At 39.6% G+C, this 24,463-nt stretch overlaps 1 protein-coding gene across 1 annotated transcript in view; it reads right to left on the reverse strand.

Moving 5' to 3' along the window:
- Positions 1–24,463, reverse strand: part of LOC124623180 (nuclear cap-binding protein subunit 1) — a 179,413-nt gene that overhangs the window by 96,831 nt on the left and 58,119 nt on the right. The window contains exon 8 of the mRNA XM_047148984.1: positions 2,712–2,883. Within this exon, the coding sequence (XP_047004940.1) occupies positions 2,712–2,883 (172 nt within the window). The remainder of the gene's footprint in view (positions 1–2,711; positions 2,884–24,463) is intronic.

Genomic DNA, 24,463 nt, shown 5'->3' on the forward strand with positions numbered 1-24,463 from the left:
GCAATGCAGGATTTGGGGATGTTTTCCAGTGAAAATAACGCTGACAGATATGAAAACTGTACCGCCTAGAACATGTAAGGCTTCTTATGATTTTGGACAATGTAGAGAATCTGATCATGTTTTGAACATAGCGAACGTAAGGTTGTCCTGCATGTGGAAAAATGCTTTGTGGTGTAGCTTACTGAAATGAGTTAATATTTGTGATAATGTAAGTACTTAAAACAGGTGTATTTGTTAGGATTTTGTAAATATTCCCCATATATGTGAAAAACTAATATGGTAAAAGTAACTGTAACCATATGGAAAATTTTATTTAAAACAATCATAGGTGAAGAAAGAAACAAAAGAAAAGAGAACACCGGACAGTGGAACAATAGTAATGTTGTGAGCACACCTTTAACTGCTATTCAAATACTGTGCACCACACTGCAACGTATTTTGCGATATCAAAGTTCATTGCACAAAACCCAGAAAGATAAAAACGACATTCCTCACATCCTCATTTAAAATATATGGTAAATCAGTTGACAAATGAGCTGCTGTCCTGAATACAAAACACAATCTACTAAAACGTAGTGCATGCTGATCTGCGTGTCACAAACACCATTCAAGCCACGTGTCACAGGGTTGGGCCCAATGTGAAGATGAGTGAGGAGGATCACATCTTGTCTCCATGAATGGAAGGAGGCACACCACAGCTACATTGTGGACTTTCCTAAATGTGGATTATTGTCTATCACTTCGTCTTCCTATTGACACAAGACTCTGTAGCTCAACAGTGACATGGAGGAGGATCTAGGAGGATGGCACACTAAAGTGTCTTAGTATCATGACAGCCCATCTCAGCTGCTATACCAGCCATTTCATTTACTGTAGTAGCCTTGTGCCCTGGACCCAGCAGAAAGTTCCCTTCCTTCCTGAGCCTTTTGAGATGAGAAGGGTAGCCTGAATTCTCTAGAATACTTTGTCTGATGGGTACAAGTGTTGTAGAGAGTGAAGGGCACTCAGGGAGTCTGGAAAGACAAAAAATTTAGCACTTCTATCATATCTGACCTGCTCCAGTGCGTGCAAGATTGCATATCATGCCACATCAGACACATTGAAAGTCTAGAGGCAATCACACCTTGAGGATATGACTGGGGAAAAGAAAAAAGCAACCAACTGCTGCCCCCCCCCCCCCCCTCCCGGCCCCCTGTTCAGACCCATCTGTAGATACAGGTACATACTTGTGGTGCTCACTTAAAATGTCATAATGTATTAAAACATATGCAGTAGTGCAACCTCTCTTGCACCACATTATATCTAAACATTATTCTCGGACTGCATTTGGGGTTGTACTAGCTCCACACCAAGTGACTCCACAGCACACATTTCACACAAATACCAAATGGTCTTGTTGCTTGTGGATGGTTAGAAAAAGGCATTTCGTACTTGGACGAGCAACAATAAGGTATGCTGGTAAGTTGTGAGCACCGAGGAACTTACGTGTCCTATTAATGAATGAGTTGGATGCTTGTCTACTATACACTGCAGACTATGCAATGATCTCCAGAACAAGTGAAAGTGAATCAAATGTTGTGGAAGACATACATGTTTTAGAGCACATCATTCAACCAATGTAACTACCAATGAAGCTCTCTATCAAGTGACAACTATTTGCATAGCTATTAATTCGATGACAGTGTTCATTACACTGCAGGGGATATGACAACTGGACTAGGAAACAATGGAACTATCTAACTGATGAAAAGCACCTTGCTACTTATTACATCAAATCAGATTGTGCCAGGGAAAGCAAACTTGCAGAATGCCTATGTAAAACATGTCCTCCCAAGACACATACAGACCAAAGGTGAAACCTGCCCATTACTACAGAATCTCTTTGAATGCTATTTTTGACTACCTGCCTGATATCTTCCTCATTAAACATGTAAACATCCAGCAGAGAAACTGAGTGCACTGCTGAATTAAAATGGCCTTACAGGCACTTGAGGGGCATGCTGACAAACACTACTTGATGAACTGATTCCCAGATTTCACCAACATAAAACATGTGGAGTATCACTGAGTAGCAGTAAACAGTTCATTAAACATCATTTACAGTCTCCAAAAATTATGTGGATATGTGGTGCCGTTTATCTTTAGTCATACACCACACAAAATTCATAATGTGACAAATTGCAGCTCTTTTGTATCCCAAGAGTATATCAGACTGCTGGTTGTAACGTTCTAGCAGGAGAGAGCACATGCACTGTTCATATAAAATGTTACATCAGTTTCAAATTTGTCATATTCTGGTTTAAGTGGAATTAGTTGTACAGGATATATTAGTTTATGTCAAAATACTCATAATGAATACCAGCAAAAATGTCTGACACTAGAAAGAATTTGAGTAAAAGAAAGAAGCAAGGAAGTAATCTAAGATCTCAATCCGGAATAGAAAAGCTTACATTTGTTGTTAATTTTTCATTTTCATTTACACTATACTGAAAATAGACCTTGCAGAACATTCATATCTTTGTATGTAAGAGATTAGGATGCATTTAACACACCAAAAAATATTTATTTACCCTATTCTTTCTATCGCTGTCAGGCTGCAGAAGAATCAGGGGAAAAGAAAGACAGACAAAAGAAGACACTATAAAACTATGTATAAATGCATGCAAATGACAAGGGCACTTCAAAATTGTATCTACTAGCTTTCAACTAACTTGTGGCATTGTGCTGGGCTGCAGCTTACACAGTTCTATGAGAACTGATCCATACATTATCTCAAGGTAACGAGGAGAAGGCATGTTGAACAGTTCTGCAAATATCACTTCCACTATGCAATAATCAAGTGGTATCTTCATCTTGTATGGGAAATTTAACAAGTGAGCAGCACTGTTAGAAAAAAGGATTCATACAGTTAATTATAAAAGGATTCATACAGTTAATTATTAAAGTTAACCATTAACACATTAATCTAAAATCCAATACTTAAAACTCACACTTAACAACAACAATAACAACGTCAATGAAAGGAAACAGGACAGATACTGCAGTCTCCTATAAAGTTAAGTTATTGCATCTATAAGTAAGCATTATCAGAAATTTTTGAGAAAGTAAGTGATAGCATTATTTACACAACTTGAAGAGTACTAATTTACAGCCATACTATTTTAATTAACCATAAAACACACTGCATGGATTCAATTATGAGTAATCAAGAAATACAGCTACATTTAAACTGGCTGTTACTGTTGTAGTATCACCTGAACAAGAGCAACTGCACTGTGAGATGTTTTACGGCATCACTAAGCCTTTGACTGTGTGCATTGTCAGTTATTATTAGACACACAAATATATGGTATTAGCCACAACACTTTATGACTAACAGAAAGCAAAATGTCACTTTGGCAAATACTGGCAGGCAAGCACAGTTCAGTATTGAGATACATTATGTAATGTGGCTGAAAATACTTTATACTTGGCCCTCTGCATTCTGTAATTAATGAAACCGAACAACTTAAGTCTCTGAATCACGAGATACCAAATTTATCACACTCTAGATCCCATCAATAAGTTTTATTTTGCCATTTTTGGCTACTCACTAATAATTTTTAGAATATTTAAAACATCTGTCCAAATTTAATTATCTGATGACATAAGCAGTCTACGCAGGACAATGATTTCAAATACCACATTTAAAACAAAGTCAGTAGCTAAGAAGAGAATGCTACTTGTTTAAATCTCAGTCTCTGTTACACATGAAAGAGCTAACTAATATCATACTTTTACATGCAATTACTGTGCACACACCTCTTAATGGACAGATAAGCACAGGATTTGAGCAAAATCATTTGCATAAATTTCTACAGGGTGCAATAAAAACTGCAGATGGTTGGAAAATAAGAAGTAATGAGGAGATCTACAAAAATATAGACAAAATATCTGAAATAATGGCCAAACAAAGATTAATCATTTTGGATACCTCTACCGAATGGTTGGAAATAGACTAACAAAAACAAATACTCCCATATTTCCAGAAGAAGAAATCGACAATAGCATGGATTACAGAAGTAAGGAAAGATCTAGAAAGAAACAACATCAAAGAATCAGAAATAGCAGAAAGAAACCATTTTAAAAATAAAATACTTAATTTGGAAGGCTTTAAAAGTAGAAGAAATAAAAAATCGGGGACAACATGGACAGAAGAAAGGAAGAGACTTCATGCGGTGAAAATGAGGGAATACTGGAAAAATACGAAATGACAACAAAGGAAGAAGAGGAACTGAAGTTGTTAACATGATCCTAGTTGGTCAATACGATTGTAAAAAAGAGTAGAGAGGCATATTCACTTCATATTTTATTTATAGATTATTATCAGACACCATTGCAACAAGTTTCTACATCTGGAATATGGAGGCAAATTTATCAGTTATGTTCCTTTTCCAATATATGGAAATGAAGTGCCATGCCTCTTGACAAAGGGTAGGGGAACGATGCACGAGACCCGCATCGTCGTACTAGGCAAGGTCCTAAAGGAGGTGGTTTGCCGTTGTCTTCCTCCGACCACAATGGAGATGAATGACGAGAGAACGCTGCTGCGAGACCACGAGCCGAGGACTTCCAATATATACAGTACTAAAAAATCTAGACAGATTTCTTGGTATTGTAATGCTACTAGTTGTACAAGAGAGTGGGAAACAGCTTATAAAAGAAGAAGAACTCATGAGGATCTACAACAGGATAGTGCCGAAAGCAATGGGAAGTACAGCTACAATTTCCACAACTATCAATTTTAACAGCTTAGCGCTAGATATAATCTGTTGCTGATATACTTTACACAAGAGGATTGCAGTGGCTGCTTCTGATTGTTATGTATTACTTGACTTGGTTCACATCCCTGAAGGCTCTCTTTCACAATATGATTTACAGAACATGATTTGTGATGCGAAAGAATGAGGCAGCAAGGATGAAGTTAAATTGGGTAAGCATTAGTGAAACATAGTGTAGAGAAAGCGGATTTTTACTCAGGGGACTAGAACGTAATAAGAACAGCACAAGCAAATACAGTGTTACAGATGTTGGCACAATTACGAATAAGAAACTCATCATAAGGGAATAAAAGGAAAATATGGAAAAGAAAGAGACCAGTAAAATTTGTGAAGAGGGTGATACTCTGACAGTCTACATCTAAATCTATACTCTGCAAATAACCTTGAAGTGCATGGCAGAGGGTATGTCCCATTGAACCAGTTATTAGGGTTTTTTCCTGTTCCACTCACATATCGAGTGTGGGAAGAATGACTGTCTGAATGCCTCTGTGTGTGCTGTAATTATTCTAATCTTGTCCTCATGATCCTTATGTTAGTGATACGTAGGGGTTGCAGTATATACCCAGAGTTGTCCCTTAAAGCTGGTTCTTGAAACTTTGTTAATACACTCTCTTGGGTTAGTTTACATCTATCTTCACGAGTCTTCCAGTTCAGTTCCTTCAGAATCTCTGTGACACTTTCCATTGGGTAAAACAAGCCTTTGAACATTCACACTGCCCTTCTCTGTATATGTTCAATAAAAAGTCCTATTTGGTACGGATCCCACACACTTGAGCAATATTATAGAACGGGTCGCACAAGTGATTTGTAAGCAATCCCTTTTGTACACTGATTGCAGCTCGCCAGTATTCGACCAACAAACTGAAATCAGCCACCTGCTTTACTCACAACTGAATCTATGTGATCACTCCATTTCATATCCGTAACTGTTACACCCAGGTATTTGTAAGAGTCGGTCAATTCCCACTGTGACTCACTGATATTAAAATCACAGGATATTACTTTTTTTTTCATTTCAAGAAGGGCATAATTCTACATTTCTGGACATTTAAAGTAAGTTGCCAATCTTTGCATCACTTTGAAATCTTATCAAGATCTGACTGAATATTTACGCAGCTTCTTTCAGACAATACTTCATTACAGATAACTGCATCATCTGCAAAAAGTATGAGGTTACTATTAATATGGTCTGCAAGGTCATTACTATACAACATGAACAGTACGCATCCCACACACTTCCCTGGGGCACACGGAAGTTACTTCTACATCTGATGATGACTCTCCATCCAAGACAATATTATGCTTATTCCTCCCTACTGAGTCAAATGCTTTTCGAAAATAAAAAAAATACTGCTTCTTACTATCTTGGTCCAAAGCTTTCATGTGCGAAAAATGCAAGTTGGGTTTCACATGATCAATGTTTTTGGGATCTATGCTGGTTGTCATGGAGGAGGTCATTCTGTTTAAGATACCTCATTATGTTAGAGCTCAGAATGTGTTCTAAGATTCTATAACAAATTGATGTCAAGGATATGGTATGGTAGTTTTGTGGATCATTTCTACAACCCCTCTTGTAGGAGTTTTGTTCAATTTTAATTATTTCAGCTATTTCTCAACACTACTGACACCAAACTGATTTCACTCATCTTTTCAGTGGTATGAGGATTAAACTGGGGCAATTCTCCTGGGTTTTCCTTTGTAAAGATACATTTGGAAACAGAGTTAAGCATTTCTGCTTTTGCTTTGCTACCCTCTGTGTCAGTTCCTATCTCATTCACTACAGCCAGCCTTCGGTGCCTCTAACATATGACCAGAATTTCTTTGGATTTCGTGAAAGGTCATCTGACAATATTCTGCTACAGTAGTCATTGACATTTTCACGCATTGCTCTCTTGACAGCCAAATGTGTTTCATTCAGCATCTCTATATCTATAAGTCCTCCACTTTGTTTTACACTTATTATGCAATACTATGTTTCTTTAGAAGTTTCTTTACAGTGACTGTATACCATGTAGAACCCCTTCCATTGTGAACTGTTCTACTGGGCACATATCTATCCAATGCATGCTCAACTATTCTTTTTAACTTGAGCCATAGTTCCTCTACATGCTCCTGCGCTGAACTGAAAGTTTCAAGTTCCTCATTGAAATATGATACTACTGATTTGTTATCTGGTTAACTGAACATATACATCTTTCTGTACGTTTTAGTTGTCCTTTGTACTTTGGTAATCACTGTTGCCACAACCGCATCATGGTCACTGATACCAGTATTGATGTGGACATCTTCAATGAGGTCACATTTATTTGTTGCCATTAGATCCAATATATTTCCAATATGAGTGGAGTTCTGAACTATCTGTTCTATGTAGTTTGTAGAGAAGGCATTTAGTAATGTTTCACAGGATGTCTTATCACATCCACCATTAACAAAACTGTAATTTTCTCACTCAATTGTTGGATGATTAAAGTTTCCACAAATGATTACAGTATGACTGGGGAACTTACGTGAACTGAGGTTTTCTCTACAGATTTTGGTTACATCAGGAGATGAGTCTGGTGGGCAATAGGAGGATCCATTTGCCATTTTGTACCCACCCCTGATACTGGGTCTTGCCAAAGTCTCACATGCAGCTACATCTTGGTGGATCTTTTCAGATACATCCTGGTGGTTCTGAGTTCCTTGTCTACTGTGACAAATACAACACCTCCATTTCCCATTACCCTGTTCTTTCGACACACACTTAAATTTTCCCCTTAAACTCTCATTGCTGTCAATTTCAGGTTTCAGTACCTAGTATTATTTGAGCTCCACTGCTTTTCAAGAGCACTTTGACCTCTGGCATTTTGTTGCAAATGCTTTGGCATTTAACCACTAAGATTTTAATAGTTTCACCTGTGGGACATATTTCTTTTGATCTTACATGGATACTTATGGGTTTCCTACAGCTATCTTTATCTGGACTGGATGGAGAGTTACCTAATCTAAAAATGCCTTATGTGCACCCCACACACAGTCAGCTATCTGAGCAACAGTCTCCGTTGTGTAATGCACACCAGGCCCATTTAGGGGGATCCTAAAGTTCTCAAGTCTATGGTGCAGGCCCAGGAAGTTGCCACTTAGCTTGTCGCAGAACCTCTTTAAGTCTCTGGTTCAATCCTTCCACTTGATTCGGAACCAAGTGGTCGTGATCAGTTCTGGGGGAAAAGCTGCAAATCGTGAGCTATGTTGAAACTCAGTGCACAGAATTGTCTTCCAGCATTCTCTGTCAGTTGCTGGAATGATTTAAGTATGACCTCAGAGTCCGAATGACAGGCACCACTGTTCCATAAAAACACGGGAGAACTGCCGGATATCAGTAACGTCCTGCCACGATATTTCCGCGCAGAGTCTTCTGGCCATCTTCAGGTGAGTGCCACTTTAGTAGTACTGGCAAGTACGCGCTGAGCTCCGCTATTTAAAGCTGTACTGAGGTGACATTGCGCATGCGCTGCTCAGCATGTGCGTTCATAACGGCTCTGTGCGCTGCGCCTCGCGCCCTCCAGTGTGAAAGGGTGGCGCATAGGTATCAGGTCGATTTCCATCTTTATGCAGATAACTACGTCGATTACGAAGTTTCTCTATAACAGGATTCCAAGCAGAGTTTACCTGATAACCGTTATCTCGATTGATGAGAGTCTCATTGTGAGACAATCTTATTTCCACAGATTCATTGATAATCGAGCTCCAAAAGTTTGATGTATTGGCCAAAATTTTTGGGTCGTCGTAATTCACGGAATGGTCTGTGGAAATACAATGTTTGGTGATTGCGGACTTGGTGGGTCGGAGAAGGCGAGTATGCTGTTGGTGTTCCACAATGTGTTCCTGCACAGTTTGTGTTGTTTGCCCTATATATGATTTGCCGCATTCAAATGGTTCAAATGGCTCTGAGCACTATGGGACTCAACTGCTGTGGTCATCAGTCCCCTAGAACTTAGAACTACTTAAACCTAACTAACCTAAGGACATCACACACATCCATGCCCGAGGCAGGATTCGAACCTGCGACCGTAGCAGCAGCGCGGCTCCGGACTGGAGCACCTAGAACCGCACGGCCACCGCGGCCGGCGATTTGCCGCATTCACACGGAATTTTGTAAACACTTGGTTCACATCACACAGGCACAACTTCTTGTTCCAATGTAAGCCCCAATATGCAGTTGGTTGCACCCTGTTTCCTCAATGGGGGAATAGTCTTGTGGATGGATATGTGTGTGTGTGCGAGTGTCACCCGTCCTTTTTTCCCCCTAAGGTGAGTCTTTCCGCTCCCGGGATTGGAATGACTCCTTACCCTCTCCCTTAAAACCCACATCCTTTCATCTTTCCCTCTCCTTCCCTCTTTCCTGATGAAGCAACCGTTGGTTGCGAAAGCTAGAATTTTGTGTGTATGTTTGTGTTTGTTTGTGTGTCTATCGACCTGCCAGCGCTTTCGTTCGGTAAGTCACCTCATCTTTGTTTTTAATATAATGGAAGGAAACATTCCACGTGGGAAAAATTATATATAAAAACAAAGATGAGGTGACTTACCGAACAAAAGCGCTGGCAGGTCGATAGACACACAAACAAACACAAACACACACACAAAATTCAAGCTTTCGCAACAAACTGTTGCCTCATCAGGAAAGAGGGAAGGAGAGGGGAAGACGAAAGGAAGTGGGTTTTAAGGGAGAGGGTAAGGAGTCATTCCAATCCCGGGAGCGGAAAGACTTACCTTAGGGGGAAAAAAGGACAGGTATACACTCGCACACACGCACATATCCATCCACACATACAGACACAAGCAGACATATTTAAAGACCAAAATATGTCTGCTTGTGTCTGTATGTGTGGATGGATATGTGCGTGTGTGCGAGTGTATACCTGTCCTTTTTTCCCCCTAAGGTAAGTCTTTCCGCTCCCGGGATTGGAATGACTCCTTACCCTCTCCCTTAAAACCCACTTCCTTTCGTCTTCCCCTCTCCTTCCCTCTTTCCTGATGAGGCAACAGTTTGTTGCGAAAGCTTGAATTTTGTGTGTGTGTTTGTGTTTGTTTGTGTGTCTATCGACCTGCCAGCGCTTTTGTTCGGTAAGTCACCTCATCTTTGTTTTTATATATCATCTTTGTTTTTATATATATTTTTTCCCACGTGAAATGTTTCCCTCTATTATATTGATATCATCTTTGTTTTTAGATATATGCAAGAATAATTTTGTTTATATGATCTTTTTTTAACTGGTGCTAGCATAAAATTCTTTGGAGTTGATTGTCAGGTATGTTATGGAAAAGACATGTTGTGTAAATTCAATAAATGTCAAAGTATTGCACAATTTTATCAACCATGACCAAACATTTACTGTGTATGATACATAAATGGAGCCAGAAGCAACATTAAAACATGAAGATTACTGAAGCTGATGGCGTTTTCTTAATTTGTTTTTATTAATTTCATGAAATCCATAATATAAAATTTCTGTAGAGCTGCAGCTTTAAACCTGGAGATGCTAAATATGCATTTCCTACTTCTACAAGATCTTCAAGAACAAGGCTAAGTACATTGTGCCCTGCATACAGGAATTGTAGATCTGAACTCACACTAGGCGTGAAAGTACACGCAAATTCCAATAAAATTTCACAGTTGTGACTTCCTCTTGAAATCTTGGTGAATTTCGCATGTTCTAGACAAATGACATAAGTCCAACACTACAGATTCCTTTCTTCATGGCACAATTTTTCTAGGCAAAACTTGACTTGGCTGTCCAAAATCAACATGATTTTTACATAAGGACGTATTATAAAGGCCATTATAAGTGTTTAAATGCAGTTTATATATTAAACAGATATCAGCTACTTTAATATATCACCACTTCTGTGAATGATCACATTCTATAATAATGCAATTTAACATTCCTGTTTCTGATAGCCAAAGTTTCAGTAGTTTATCACCGACAGGAATAACTCAACAGTTTCCGTCCCTGTCCTATCATCTCCTCCCTATTCACATACCTTCACCCTCTTTGTGTGCTGCCCTCTGCCAGCACACCTCACTGTACTTCCTCTTTCCTGATCTTCTCTTTTACTGCTACCCATCATCATCTCCCTGCCCAAGAGTCCCCTGACATTGCATCTGGTGGCAGTCTTGTCATGTCTCCTTCTAGTCCCTGCATGCTCTGTCACACAGTGCTGTTCTCTCTCCCTACCCATGCCCTGCTATCCATTCCCCTTCTCCACCCCCTCCAGATTGTTGCTTCTGTACAATGCGACAGTAGCATTCCAGTCTGAGTTGCTGGAGATGATGGTTATGTGTGCGTGAGATGTGCATGCTTGAGTGAATGAATGTGTGTGTGTGCGTGTTTTCTTTTCTGAAGAAAACTTTGTCTGAAAGCTAAATGTGTAACAATTTTCTCACTGTGCCTGTCTGCAATTCAACATGTTATCTCTACAGTGAGTAGCAGCCTATCTTTTTCCTTACATTGCTGATATTCCAACAAGGAGGTGTCATTGCTTAAATACTGTATTCGACATTTATCAAATACAGGTTCTATTCATTGAATGCCGACTTACATAAAAAAAGTATTGTCCAGCAATCTTTGGATGAGACTGGGTTCACTATTTAACGTAAAAAAGTAACAGAAATGAAATCACTCACCTTACTGAATCGCAAGTCTGTGATAAAATCTACTCATTGAAAGAATACTGTGCAGAGTGCATTGAATTGAAAGAGGCCTACACTGAAAAATAAGTACATTTCTTTTCATTTCCACTGCAAGAACTATCGAGCAGGAGAAAGAAATCAGAAAGGAATCTGAAATTTTGATGTAGCTTCCAGTTGGTTGTAGTGAGCATATTAGAAAAGCACTGGGAACATGGCACAGTGTACTCCCAATTACAAAGTTTGCAGATTATTCATGGGAAACAAGGACATACAAGTCAAGTACATAGGGACTGGCAGCATGGGTCTATGTCCAAATAACCGGGAGTATACTTTATTTGGAAAAACTGGTACTCACAAGTAGAAATCTCCATGGGTCAGATCAAATTTTTTATAACCACCTAGATGGTGGTGTAGGGTCGCTGGGATCACATCCTACAGCCATTCAAACTTGTGTGCCCTCATTTGTGAATAATTGACAAATTACAATTTCAGGTGACCCACTACAGCCTTGAAAACAGCAACTACTTCAGAGTTGTATCAAGCCTCGTGGTTAAGTTGTTTGGTTGTGGTGCTGGAAGTTGTGGGTTCAAAACCCAATGGGGGCAACGTTTCCTTATTCAATTACTTTGTCTAAACATAATTCATTTCCATTTCTAATCACCTGACTTCATTTTAATCATCGACTTCATTTTAATCATCATATTCACTGAACATTTTTCTTCATTATTTCATTTGGAATCTTTGCGTATGTAATTTTAATTACACTATGTGATCAAAAGTATATGGACATTGGGCTGAAAATGACTTACAAGTTCATGGCACCCTCCATCAGTAATGCTGGAATTCAATATGATGTTGGTCCACACTTAGCCTTGATGACGGCTTCCACTCTAGCAGGCATACGTTCAATCAGGTGCTGTAAGGCTTCTTGGGGAATGGCAGCTCTATCTTCACAGGCTGCTGCACTGAGGAGAGGTATTGATGTCGGTTGGTGAGGCCTGGCATGAAATCGGCATTCCAAAACATCCCAAAGGTGTTCTATAGGATTCATATCAGGACTCTGGGCAGGGCAGTCCATTACAGGGATGTTACTGGCATGTAACCACTCTGCCACAGGCTGTGCATTATGAACAGGTGCTCGATTATGTTAAAAGGTGCAACTGTCATCACCGAATTGCTCTTCAACAATGGAAAGCAAGAAGGTGCTTAAAACATCAATGTAGGCCTGTGCTGTGATAGAGCCACACAAAAAAACATTGGGTGCAAGCCCCCTCCATTAAAAACATGATCACACCACAACACCACCACCTCCGAATTTTACTGTTGTCACTACACATGTTGGCAGATGATGTTCACCAGGCATTCGCAATACCCACACCCTGCCATCGGATCGCCACATTGTGTACCGTGATTTGTCACTCCACACAAAGCATTTCCGCTGTTCAATTGTCCAATGCTCACGCTCCTTACACCAAGCGAGGCATCGTTTGGCATTTACTAGCGTGATGTGTGGTTTATGAGCAGCCGCTTGACCATCGAAACCCAAGTTTTCTTACCTCCCGCCCAACTGTCATAGTACTTGCAGTAGATCCTGATGCAGTTTGGAATTCCTGTGTGATGGTCTGGATAGATGTCTGCCTATTACACATTAAGACCCTCTTTAACTGTCAGCAGTCTCTGTCAGTCAAAAGATGAGGTCGGCCTGTATGCCTTTGTGCTGTATGTGTCCCTACACATTTGCCTTCACTGTCACATTGGAAACAGTGGACATAGGGGTGTTTAGGAGTGTGGGCATCTTGTGTACAGACGTATGGCAGAAGTGACACCCTATCACCTGACCACATTCGAAGTCTGTGAGTTCTGTGGAGCACTCTATTCTGCTCTCTAGCAATGTCTAATGACTACCGTATTTACTCGAATCTAGGCCGCACTTTTTTTCCAGTTTTTGTAATCCAAAAAACCGCTTGCGGCTTAGAATCGAGTGCAAAGCAAGTGGAAGTTCTGAAAAATGTTGGTAGGTGCTGCCACAGCTAACTTCTGCTGTCGAATATATGTAGCGCTACACAGGCATGCTTTCTAGGCACAAAGATAAATCCTGGCGCCAAAACCTCTGCGTCAGTAAATAAATTAAAAAAAAAAAGGTGGAAGAGAATTTCAATGTACTACGAAAATCTGACTGGCAAGACTGTTTGTCAATATGGCCAACTCTACATTCTGAATTTTTTCCTACCTGTGAGAAGAGATGGTTGCTAATAGGAACCTGATGAAATGTGAATCACATGCAGTATTCTCTTCACCATAAGAATAATAAGAATATAAACATTTTGCCATGTATTCTTTCGTGTTTGCTGCTGTTTCATTTAAATCCTGTCTGCCTAATAAATTACGAAACTAGAGTGAGACAACAGCAAACGCGGAAGAATATACGTATCGTGTCATGTTTATATTCGTATTATTCTTATGCCTAATAGTGATACAGTCAGAAATGAAGCACGGCAACTGGCTAGATTTTTAAATCTAAGATGACTCTAATTACTGTGCAGAATTTGATGTACTAAAGAAGTGGCCGCAAAGATTTTCAAATGGAGAAAAATTTTCGCCTAACTCTCATTCAGAACATCTTCTATCATATGCAGTCTATTATTTGGTTCTTGTTGATCATTATCAAAGAAAGCAGCAGTGTAAGTAACAACAAATAGCAGTCTCTTGCCATTGTTTCGCTAATGAGACGATTCCTCTCTTTTTTTTTTAAAATTGTAAGCGGCGTTAGTGCGCACAAAAGCAAGCCGTGCCACGAGCAGCGACAGGCCGTAAACATGCACTATCAGAATGCGACAAACAATGCATGATACAGTACAGTAATGCATTTTCAGCTTAGAGCGATGTAAATACCTATAACAAAGAAAATGGCACTTATCAGATCAAAGCAAAATAAGCAATTGATTCAAACCAGACAAAGCATATGAAAAAGGAAGGGTACCCGTATAAATACAGACGGAGTGCCTGATGCATAGCAATGGCTACCTGGTAAAGCTTAACTGCTAAGCTTACGACTTGAACCAAACTACTGTAGCTGTATCGTCATTCATTCAACCTAAATTGTGTCTCATACTACAATGGACCAACTTTGTTTTGATTTGGAGGTGCGGCCTAAAACTTTTCTCTCCCCTTGAATTTCGAGTCTCAAATTTCAGGTGTGGCTTAGATTGGGGAATTTTTTGTTTCCTTTATTTCGAGTCTCATTTTTCAGGTGCGGCTTAGATTTGAGTAAATACAGTACTGTGATCACTGATATGGAGTACCTGGCAGTAGGTGGCAGCACAACGCACCTAATACGAAAGACATATGTTTTTGGGGGTGTCCGAATACTTTTGATTATATAGTGTATTTTCTTTTCCCTATTATAATATTTAAACACTTGAAAATAATGCTCTATCAGTTAAAAACAAAAGGTGAAATAATCTATTTATAGTGGATATGCAATAGCATCAAAAATTTATTTTTTGTAGCAACATATACTGTTGTCAGACACTTAAAACAGAAATTCCTCTCACAACATAAACAAAATAATGCAGATGAAGATTTAAATGAAATAGATTTAGAAATAAAATAAAATTCAAGCTAAATGAGTAACAGAAATAATACTGCAATAACATGGCCAAAAATGTAAAATAATAAAATGAAGAAACTAAATCAAAGTAAATACATAAAAATAATTAAAATCACATGGGAAAAGATTTCAGATGAAGAAAAGAATAATATTAAGAGAAAATGAGAGCAAATACAGTTAATATTATGATTGAAATGATGCAGCAAACTTAAAAATAAATAAATAAATAAATTAACTGAATTTAAAGACACGGAATCCAACAGTATTCGAATACAAAACCTTGAGCACAGCAGCAAAATAACTAAATATTGTTGTGAAGTATTTGGTATTTTTAAGGCTCTAGTAGGTCACAAGTATATATAGTTGTAGATGAAGATTTGGATCACGACTTCGTATACTAAACAGGAGAGTGGAATTCAAAAGAACTAGAGAAAATGCAACTCTGAAAGATAAAAGAATGACACAAAATCCCAGTTTCCAATGCACTAAGAATTGGGCTACATCAGTAGGAGAGGAAAGGAATTAATGAAGCAATTACAGCAGGTAAGACCATTGTAAGCACAGTACAGGCAAAGCTAAGAAAGGAACAGGGCAGTATGAGTAGAGTAGAGTAGAGTAGAGTAGAGTAGAGTACAGTACAGTACAGTACAGTGCAGTGCAGTGCAGTGCAGCACAGCACAGCACAGATGCAAATAAGGAATCTACACTCCTGGAAATTGAAATAAGAACACCATGAATTCATTGTCCCAGGAAGGGGAAACTTTATTGACACATTCCTGGGGTCAGATACATCACATGATCACACTGACAGAACCACAGGCACATAGACACAGGCAACAGAGCATGCACAATGTCGGCACTAGTACAGTGTATATCCACCTTTCGCAGCAATGCAGGCTGCTATTCTCCCATGGAGACGATCGTAGAGATGCTGGATGTAGTCCTGTGGAACGGCTTGCCATGCCATTTCCACCTGGCGCCTCAGTTGGACCAGCGTTCGTGCTGGACGTGCAGACCGCGTGAGACGACGCTTCATCCAGTCCCAAACATGCTCAATGGGGGACAGATCCGGAGATCTTGCTGGCCAGGGTAGTTGACTTACACCTTCTAGAGCACGTTGGGTGGCACGGGATACATGCGGACGTGCATTGTCCTGTTGGAACAGCAAGTTCCCTTGCTGGTCTAGGAATGGTAGAACGATGGGTTCGATGACGGTTTGGATGTACCGTGCACTATTCAGTGTCCCCTCGACGATCACCAGTGGTGTACGGCCAGTGTAGGAGATCGCTCCCCACACCATGGTGCCGGGTGTTGGCCCTGTGTGCCTCGGTCGTATGCAGTCCTTATTGTGGCGCTCACCTGCACGGCGCCAAACACGCATACGACCATCATTGGCACCAAGGCAGAAGCGACTCTCATCGCTGAAGACGACACGTCTCCATTCGTCCCTCCATTCACGCCTGTCGCGACACCACTGGAGGCGGGCTGCACGATGTTGGGGCGTGAGCGGAAGACGGCCTAACGGTGTGCGGGGCCGTAGCCCAGCTTCATGGAGACGGTTGCGAATCGTCCTCGCCGATACCCCAGGAGCAACAGTGTCCCTAATTTGCTGGGAAGTGGCGGTGCGGTCCCCTACGGCACTGCGTAGGATCCTACGGTCTTGGCGTGCATCCGTCCGTCGCTGCGGTCCGGTCCCAGGTCGACGGGCACGTGCACCTTCCGCCGACCACTGGCGACTACATCGATGTACTGTGGAGACCTCACGCCCCACGTGTTGAGCAATTCGGCGGTACGTTCACCCGGCCTCCCGCATGCCCACTATACGCCCTCGCTCAAAGTCCGTCAACTGCACATACGGTTCACGTCCACGCTGTCGTGGCATGCTACCAGTGTTAAAGACTGCGATGGAGCTCCGTATGCCACGGCAAACTGGCTGACACTGACAGCGGCGGTGCACAAATGCTGCGCAGCTAGCGCCATTCGACGGCCAACACCGCGGTTCCTGGTGTGTCCGCTGTGCCGTGCGTGTGATCATTGCTTGTACAGCCCTCTCGCAGTGTCCGGAGCAAGTATGGTGGGTCTGACACACCGGTGTCAATGTGTTCTTTTTTCCATTTCCAGGAGTGTATAATATATGCAAAACTAAGTGGGAGTAATTAAAAAAATTAAAAAGTGACAAGTTATTGTTAAAAACTGGTGCTAAGACAAATTGCATTTTGTCATTAATGTTGGTTAAGCTTTGTGTTATAGCAATAATGAAAGACAATTTTAGAACAGGAATTAAAATGCAAGAGAGACAGGTACCAATGCTCCAATGCTAGAATAGATAGATGGCACGGACCTTTGGACTGAAGAGAGAATAGTAGGTTGCTAAACGTCAAAATTGGGAAAGTCATTGTGGCAGAAGGGAAGGAATTCTGCTGTGTAGGAAGCAAATTTACTTTACCAGATGAGTGCAGCAGATGACTCTGCTATATGGCCTTTTGAGTGCTATCACATCATTTTTCCAATTTGACTACCTGTGTTGAGACATTTGTGACCCGTTTCAAATGATGGTAAATATTCCTGTCATTCAGAATTTTGTCATAGCCGAAACAAAAAGTTATTTGAACATTCAAAAATTTGGACTATGAAGTTTCACTGTAGATAAATGATTGCACTGAAAACTAGAAACATTTGTTGAAACTACCCTCAATAGCTACATCTTTCCTGTGTTTTGGTATTATTCCAGAAACTCGTGACAAAAACAATGTAAACCTTTTGAGTCATTTCAATTGTTTGTTTTCACTCTTTGCTTCCTTCCGTAATACAAAATGTTTTACTTCTATATGTATTTCAATCTTAATTCAAGAATAGAATAAATCTTTCAATCGGTAAGTGAAAATTTTTGGATTACTCATCATGGATTGCTATTTGACGTGGAACTGATTATAATGTATGACTGCTTGTGAGGAATGTTATGGCTTACTTAAGTGTGTTTTGTGGCCAAAACCATATCATTAGGTGGCAAACTGCTGAATGAAATAATAATGACCATCTGCGATATCACTATAACACAGAGGCATTCATTTAGAACAACAATAATAATTTTCAAGTTTCAATTTTTCATTTCATTCGACTTGGTGGGCAGTTTTATATATTACATAAATTATGTTCAGGCACTTGGTTCTACAGCCAACTCAACTGTCATCTGGAAGACTAAGTAACTATTTCACCCACACATGAATCTTAATAACTTTCATTATTACTATGTTTACAACTTAACATATATGTTCCATTCTTGCAAGTATGTAGAATATAAATTGTAGAGACACATTTAAAAACTATATCCATGTCTGCAGCAGTAGTGATGATGGTAGCCCCAAACCACAGAGGTAGTTTCATTAATGATTTGTTCCTTACACTATAGAAAAGCAAATGCTTACTCACATCAGATGGGCAGACAATTTAAGATTGAAGTAGAAATATGCATATTAACTGTGTGACATACTGATACGGTCAGTGCCACTTTATTAGCAGAATGAAGCTCTCACTGAAGGCTGAAATTTTACTGAAGCAATTGAAGCAGTGGCATTTGATGAATTTTTGTTGCATTTCTATGTTTTACAACATATCTTGACAAGTTGTGGATTTAGGTACCATTTGTATGAAACATTTTTTTATTCTTGTTGACATGTTCATATAATTTGCATAAGCTTCATTAATGAACTAGTTTAGTAACTACTGGGAACAACAAAGAATTACTTATTCATTCATCCATTCTGCATTACAGAAATGGATGACACACGAGCCTAGGTACAGTTGGCCAAAAAACTCAAGCTGGTCGAAAGAGTTAAAAAACTGTAACTGTGGAAAATAGTTCAAGATATAAATGTTCAAAAATAATCTGTAGCAATCTTTCATCACAAACCTATTTACTCCCTCTTTCAGCTAGCTACATAGTAACCACACTGAATACATTGTTGGAAAACAGAAGAACATAAAGCAGGAATAACTACCCTTGGAAAAAGAAGTTTGGTAAAGCCCCACAATCACTGGCAATCATGTCTGCAAAAAGCACAGCTTTATGGAAGAGCAATAGACTGTCAGTGAGTTATCTAAATAACATAGGAAGAAGAATGACTATGAAAAGAAAGGCACACAGTATATGATGACAGAAGAAAGGCACACAGTGTATGATGACAGATTTGAAAAAGGGTCTACAGATCTGCAAAGTGTCACTGCAGATTGCTTTGTAATTACTACTTCTAGTGTTCAAGGTATGCTGAAAGATTTAAAATCTATTGGCATCAGGTCTCAATGGCAAAACAATTTGTAAAAGTTGGTAAATCTCATTCATAAAGACATGAAAATGACCAAAGCTATATACTGTGTAGAACAGCTCATTTTGAAGATTCCATCTTTTTTGGGAGTGCATACAGGTTGTTATTATTAGGTCTTGTACCTTATTCTTGGCTGACAGCCTTTCATCCATTCACAAGGTAAGTTCTTACAATGCAATCTACCACTTCTGTACATATTAGTTTGATGAAAGGAAGATGGGTGTCCTTTCAAGACACTGTCCATTCCGTTCAACTGCTCTTCCAGGTCCTTTGCAGTCTCTGACAGTATTACAATGTCATCAGTGAACCTCAATGTTTATATTTCTTCTCCATGGATTTTAATTCCTACTCCAATTTTTCTTTTGTTTCCTTTACTGCTTGCTCAATGTACAGATTGAATAACATCGGTGATAGGCTACAGCCCTGTCTCACTCCCTTCCCAACCACTGCTTCCCTTTCATGCCCCTCGACTCTTATAACTGCATTCTGGTTTCTGTACAAATTGTCAATAGCCTTTCGCTCCCTGTATTTTACCCCTGCCACCTTCAGAATTTGAAAGAGAGTATTCCAGTCAATATTGTCAAAAGATTTCTCTCTGTCTACGAATACCAGAAACGTAGGATTGCCTTTCCTTAACCTATTTTCTAAGATAAGTCGTAGGGTCAGCATTGCCTCATATGTTCCAACATTTCTACGGAATCCAACCTGATCTTCCCCGAGGTTGGCTTCTACCAGTTTTTCCAGTCGTCTCTAAAGAACTTGTGTTAGTATCTTGCAGCTGTGACTTTTTAAACTGATAGTTCGGTAATTTTCACATTTGTCAACACCTGCTTTCTTTGGGTTTGGAATTATTATACTCTTCTTGAAGTCTGAGGGTATTTCGCCTGTCTCATACATCTTGCTCACCAGATGGTAGAGTTTTGTCAGGGCAAACTCTCCCAAGGCTGTCAGTAATTCTAATGGAATGTTGTCTACTCCCGGAGCCTTGTTTCGACTTAGGACTTTCAGTGCTCTGTCAAACTCTTCACGCAGTAACATATCTCCCATTTCATCTTTATCTACATCCTCTTCCATTTCCATAATATTGTCCTCAAGTACATCACTCTTGTATAGACCCCCCATATACTCCTTCCACCTTTCTGATTTCCCTTCTTTGCTTAGAACTGGGTTTCCAGCCGAGCTCTTGATATTCATACAAGTGATTCTCTTTTCTCCAAAGGTCTCTTTGATTTTCCTGTAGGCAGTATCTATCTTACCCCTAGTGAGATATGCCTCTACATCCTTACATTTGTCCTCTAGCCATCCCTGCTTAGTCATTTTGCACTTCCTGTTGATCTCATTTTTGAGACGTTTGTATTCCTTTTTACCTGCTTCATTTTCTGAGTTTTTATATTTTCTCCTTTCATCAATTAAATTCAATATATCTTCTGTTACCCAAGGATTTCTACTAGCGCTCGTCTTTTTACCTACTTGATCCCCTGCTGCCTTCACTATTTCATCTCTCAAAGCTACCCATTCTTCTTCTACTGTATTTCTTTCCCCCAGTCCTGTCAATAATTCCCTAATGCTCTCCATGTAACTCTCCACAACCTGTGGTTCTTTCAGTTTATCCAGGTCCCATCTCCTTAAATTCCCACCTTTTTGCAGTTTCTTCAGTTTTATAATCTACAATTCATAACCAATAGATTGTGGTCAGAGTCCACATCTGCCCCTGGAAATGTCTTACAATTTAAAACCTGGTTCCTAAATCTCTGTCTTACAATTGTATAATCTATTTGAAACCTTCCAGTGCCTCCAGGTCTCTTCCACATATACAACCTTCTTTCATGATTCTTGAAGCAAGTGTTAGCTATGATTAAGTTATGCTCTGTGCAAAATTCTACCAGACGGCTCCCTCTTTCATTTCTTATCTCCAATACATATTCACGTACTATGTTTCCTGCTCTCCCCTTCCCCACTCTCGAATTCCAGTCGCCCATGACTATTAAATTTTCGTCTCCCTTCACTATCTGAATAATTTCTTTTATCTCATCACACATTCCATCTATCTCTTCGTCATCTGCAGAGCTAGTTGGCATATAAACTTGTACTACTGTAGTAGGCGTGGGTTTCGTGTCTATCTTTGCCACAATAATGCATTCACTATGCTGTTTGTAGTGGTTTACCTGCACTCCTATTTTTTTTATTCATTATTAAACCTACTACTGCATTACCCCTATTTGATTTTGTATTTATAACCCTGTATTCACCTGATCAGAAGTCTTTTTCCTCCTGCGACTGAACTTCACTAATTTCTGCTATATCTAACTTTAACCTATCCATTTCCCTTTTTAAATTTTCTAACCTACCTGCCCGATTAAGGGATCTGACATTCCATGCTCCGATCTGTAGAATGTCAGTTTTCTTTCTAATTCAAGAATAATGAATAAGAATAAAGTGGATGTAATCTCCCATTCACCGGCCAAGATAGCAGCTCTTCAGAGAGCTGTGAAGGATGATCTGCTTTTACAAAAGACAGGTATATACGAAATTCCTTGTGAGTGTGGTAAACAGTACATACAAAAAACAACATGCAATGTAAAAGAACGGTGCATTGAACACCAGTGTTACACTGGTCCACTACAGCCCAACAGATCTGTAGTGGCTGAAAATTGTATCTCCATTGGCCATTCCATGGATAATGGGAAAGTTATGATACCAGCCACAGCCCTACTTCTCCTATGATTCAGCTGTCAAGGAAGCTGTGGAAATACAATTAGTAGACAACCTGCTCAACTGAGACATGTGTCTCTGGCTCAACAAATCATAGTAACCCATCATTTCATGTCTGCACTCTAGAGGAAATACTCTTCTAGGTCTTCACTGCCTGGCATTCCAATATATGCCATGCATAATAATCGACCAAATACTTTGTAAGCACTGTGTATTTGCTGACTCTGGATTAGCTTTGTTTTACTCTGGGAGGTGTAAACTGTTATCTACGATTGATGCTATTGTTAGAGTCTGTGCAGGATATGGTGGGCAATGTGCAGCGACCAAAGTGCTGGGCAAGTTCATTTTTGTTTGTTTGGAAGGGGAGGCCAACCACCGCTTTCGGCCAGTCGGCGACGTGCTGAGGCGACAGAATCGAAACGCACACTCTACAATCTTTCTCAAATGATTTTACAGAAATGTGGTAAAATTTTCAGTTTTGAGGTACTTTTAGCTTTATATGTTAGCTTTGCGATGGCATGTCTTTCATTTTGTTAATGGTTATAATGATATTTGCACTGAAGTACGACACTAAGTGAAATTTGAAAAAGTTTGCAATAAAAAATAGGAGTCGCTATGATTTTGCATTTGGCATCTATTATAATATAATATATTGCTGCATATGAAATTCAGCTAACATATTGAATTTTTCTTTTTCTTTAGACTTGGGTGGAGGCTATATCTGTCACCAGCCCCAAGAAAATTTATCTGACATAGCACACTCATTTGCGATCACGCCCACCAGCAATTAAGCCAGAATGAAATATCCGCATCACTCCTCATAATTCATAAACGGTTTGCGATATCAAAATGAGATTTTGGCAAATGATAGCACACACAGAGGAGACTATTCTTCCATGTAGTTATTACGTGAAACTTCATTATCTAACGTTATTCCACTAACTACAGTCTTCTTAGGTGAAAGAATGTTATTTTTAAAGCCATCAACAGCCAGTGAAACAAGAAATCCTGTAGGTATTGGAACAACATGAGTGAAGACATTACATGTTTATTTTTGCACCAAGGATGTGGTTATTCATAAGATATCTTACTTTCCCTCAATTCCTCACTTAATAAAAGTAATGAACCACTGTTCCTTGTGTCTACACAACATGTTAGTGAGAATATATTGTGCAAATTCCACTGTATTTTGGCAAAAGAAGCAAATTTTAACATGGCTACAAGACAAATGTAGGTTTACTCAAAATTTGCCATTCACGATGTTTCTTTGTAAGTTACAAAAGGTTAATCCACCAGGTGAAAATAAATCACTATTTTTGTTGCTTCTTCAGTGGAATTCCTTTTAGATGCTAACCAAAGCAGTGATGACAGTAGATCTTTTTGAATGGTCACCATGCAGATGTGGGTGTGCAGGTGCTCCACTTAATACGGGCATAGGCTTCAGTTTAGAATGACACTTCCCCTCCAGCACTCGGCATTTCCCCTACAGTGCCTGCTCGGACCCCCTAATACTACCACTCTCCCCACATGTGCTGTGCCCTGCCAACTGCGCTTGTAGATAAGCATTATTCTGCATGGAATCTACCAACAATGTTACCCTTGATGCATGCACATTTACTCCACAGTGTAAAGTGCTTTATAAATCTTGCAAGTAACTCAACTGAAAGGTTGTCAGCCAAAATATCGGTACAAGATGTAATAATATTCTGGGTGCATTCCCAAAAAATGATTGAATGATTGGATTCTCCAGAAATACATTTTGGAGATGTTTGTAGAGTGCTGGAAGGGAGAGATACTATGCTGCAGTCACAAATAATGTGATATTTTGTAAATTTCCCTACTGAAAAGTCTACCAAAACAGAACAAAAAATTCACAAGGTAAAGTCTATCACGATATTTAAGGATGCTACAAATGTGATGGCAATGACTTTCTGTACCAGATTGTTAGCATTAATGCTGAAAAATAAAACACTTTTGACTCAGTAGAAACATTTTTCAATAAATCTTGTACAGATCATTATATGAACAAACTTATAGTAATTATGATTTGGAAAGGATGTATATTTTATATGCAGATTTCCTGAAAAGAGAAGAAATGGTAAATACTTCCTAAGTGTTACAAAAGCCATTCATATGAAATGTAAATTGCCATAAAACAAAGCTTTCATCCTCCCACATCCCAAATGATAATATAACCCCCCCCCCCCCCCCCAAACCCCTCTCTTCCCACACTTAAGTGCTAGAAGTACAATACTTGATGGAAGGTTGCATCCCTTAATAACCACGAACCTCCACTTTCGGTCTTTCCTGGATACATTGGTCACCATTA

The sequence above is a fragment of the Schistocerca americana genome, chromosome 7 (genome assembly GCF_021461395.2).
Source record: "Schistocerca americana isolate TAMUIC-IGC-003095 chromosome 7, iqSchAmer2.1, whole genome shotgun sequence".
NCBI classification, from domain to species: Eukaryota; Metazoa; Arthropoda; class Insecta; order Orthoptera; family Acrididae; genus Schistocerca; species Schistocerca americana.